Source organism: Lathyrus oleraceus, chromosome 3, assembly GCF_024323335.1.
Source record: "Lathyrus oleraceus cultivar Zhongwan6 chromosome 3, CAAS_Psat_ZW6_1.0, whole genome shotgun sequence".
Classification (NCBI taxonomy): Eukaryota; Viridiplantae; Streptophyta; class Magnoliopsida; order Fabales; family Fabaceae; genus Lathyrus; species Lathyrus oleraceus.
This window is the reverse complement of record NC_066581.1, coordinates 345,697,315-345,699,511: the sequence shown is the minus strand read 5'-3', so window position 1 is coordinate 345,699,511 and position 2,197 is coordinate 345,697,315. Positions and strand designations below refer to the sequence as shown.

At 38.6% G+C, this 2,197-nt stretch overlaps 1 protein-coding gene across 1 annotated transcript; it reads right to left on the bottom strand.

The window, feature by feature from the left end:
* Positions 1 to 981: 981 nt before the first annotated feature.
* Positions 982 to 1,621, bottom strand: LOC127131222 (uncharacterized). The gene is made up of 3 exons (XM_051060154.1): positions 1,481 to 1,621; positions 1,190 to 1,375; positions 982 to 1,140 (listed from the first exon to the last, which is right to left on the bottom strand). The coding sequence occupies exons 1-3, from the start codon at positions 1,619 to 1,621 to the stop codon at positions 982 to 984; spliced, it is 486 nt and encodes a 161-aa protein (XP_050916111.1).
* Positions 1,622 to 2,197: the final 576 nt, after the last annotated feature.

Genomic DNA, 2,197 nt, shown 5'->3' with positions numbered 1-2,197 from the left:
ACGCTCAAAATATATTAATGATGCAAAGTAATAGAGGGTAGTACACACAAAACATCAATGCGACCATGTCATTCACAACCCTCATCAATCATCAACTTATCTATAAAACAATCCCAAGTCATCACCAATTCCTAAGTACAAATGTATATGCAATGTACTCATCTCCTTATCACCAAATGCATGCGGTATCAACCTACTTACCAATTGGATGTCAGAGTTATGTTACTAAACAATATCATAACCTTTACATCTAGTAAAACCAAAATTGGCGCCATTGTTAACCTCTTCTTCAACTCTTGGAAACTTTCTTCACACAGAGCATCCCACACATACTCTTGACCCTTTTGAGTCAACTGAGTCAAAGGCAAAGCCAATTTCAAAAAGCCTTCTATAAACCTTATATAGTAACCAATCAAGCCAAGAAAACTTCTGATCTCCATAACAGACTTAGAAATCTCCCATTGCAATACTGTGTCTACTTTGGACGGATCAACTGCTATACCACCACTGGAAATAAAATGACCACGGAAACTCACTTCTCGCAACTAGAACTCACACTTGGACAATTTGGCACACAACTTCTTCTCTTGTAAAGTCTGGAATACAACTCACAAATGGCTTGCATGCTCTTCATCTGACTTTAAATACACAAAGATGTCGTCTATGAAAACCACATGAACTGATCCAAGTAAGGATGGAAGATCTTATTCATATACTCCATGAATGCACCGAACGACATCGTTGAATACTCATAGTGACCGTATCGGGTCCTAAACACAGTCTTTGGAATATCTTTAGACTTCACTCCAGTATGATGATAACCCGATCTCAAATCAATCTTATTGAACACACAAGTACCAACCAACTGATCCATAAGGTTATCAATTCTTGGAAGAGGATACGTATTCTTAATCGTATCCTTATTCAGTTTTTGGTAATCAATACATAACCTCATGTTACCATCTTTCTTCTTAACTAACATTACAGAAGCTTCCCACTAGGTCTGAAAAACTTCTTCTCAAGCAGATCTTCTAACTGCTTCTTCGGCTCACTCAACTCTGTTGCATGCATCCTATATGGTGCCATTGAGATAGGTCTAGTACCAGGTACTAAATCTATGGCGAACTCTACTTCTCGCTCCTGTGACCAATGACAAATGTCCTCAAGAAACACATCATGAAACTCAAACCACAGACATATCACTAGCCACAACATCGTCATCTACTCTCAAGGCAGCAAACATTACGGACACATGATCTCCTTCCCCCAAAGACATCTCAACTTGACCAACGGATACTAGCCTCAAAATCGTACTCTCGTTGGGTTTGGTAAACAACACAGTCTTGTCAAAGAAGTTGATATACACAGTTGAACTCTAGCCAGTTTATCCCCAAAATCACATCGAGTTGACTCAAAGGAAAACAGATCAAGTCAGTCCAAGGTCTTTACCATAAATGGTTAAATGACTATTCAAACACACCAAAGAAGTAGTCACTGAAACATTAGTTGGGGTATCAATGACCATACTTTCAATCATAGAAGACACTTCAAGATTCAACTTGTCGACATAATCAATGGAAATAAACGAATGCGTTGCATCAATATCAATTATAGCAATCATAGAAACACCATTAATGAAACACGTACATTGAATCAAATTATCTGATCTTGAGACATCCACACTAATTAGAGAAAACACTCTACCATGAGCTTGCGTGGTAGCTGGCGCCTTCCTTGGTTTTTAACATTGGGTACTAATATATCCAGGTTTACCACTGTTGTAGCAAGTCATAGCATTCCACTTGCACTCAGTAGAATGATTACCTTGCTTCCCACACTTGAAACACTTCAAGCATCCACTCTTTCACTCAACAACACGATGCCGTACACCACCACATGTGAAACATCTTAGAGGAGTAAGAGTGCATGCCCCACTTATCTCTTTCGCACCTGCAACCTTCTATGGAATCCCTATTTTTCTTTATTAGCTGGAGTCACATAAGGTTTCCTACAATATTGGTCCCTACTTCTCTTCTCACTAGCACTCTTGTAATGAGCATATATGGCCCTGCTATCTTCATCATAGATCCTACATTTATTCAGCAGTACTAAGAATCAATGAATCTCCTGATAACCAATGAATTGCTTGATTTCAGGATGTAAGCTACTCTCAAACTTTATGCATGTATACCCTTAA

Excerpts from the sequence above, each read along its gene's own strand:
- LOC127131222 (XM_051060154.1), bottom strand. The coding sequence starts at position 1,621 with ATGATTGCTATAATTGATATTGATGCAACGCATTCGTTTATTTCCATT. Across the intron at positions 1,376-1,480 it reads TTTCAGTGACTACTTCTTTG|AGTTCAACTGTGTATATCAA; the intron begins GTGTGTTTGAAT and ends TAAACTGGCTAG. Across the intron at positions 1,141-1,189 it reads TGGCTAGTGATATGTCTGTG|GAGCGAGAAGTAGAGTTCGC; the intron begins GTTTGAGTTTCA and ends CATTGGTCACAG.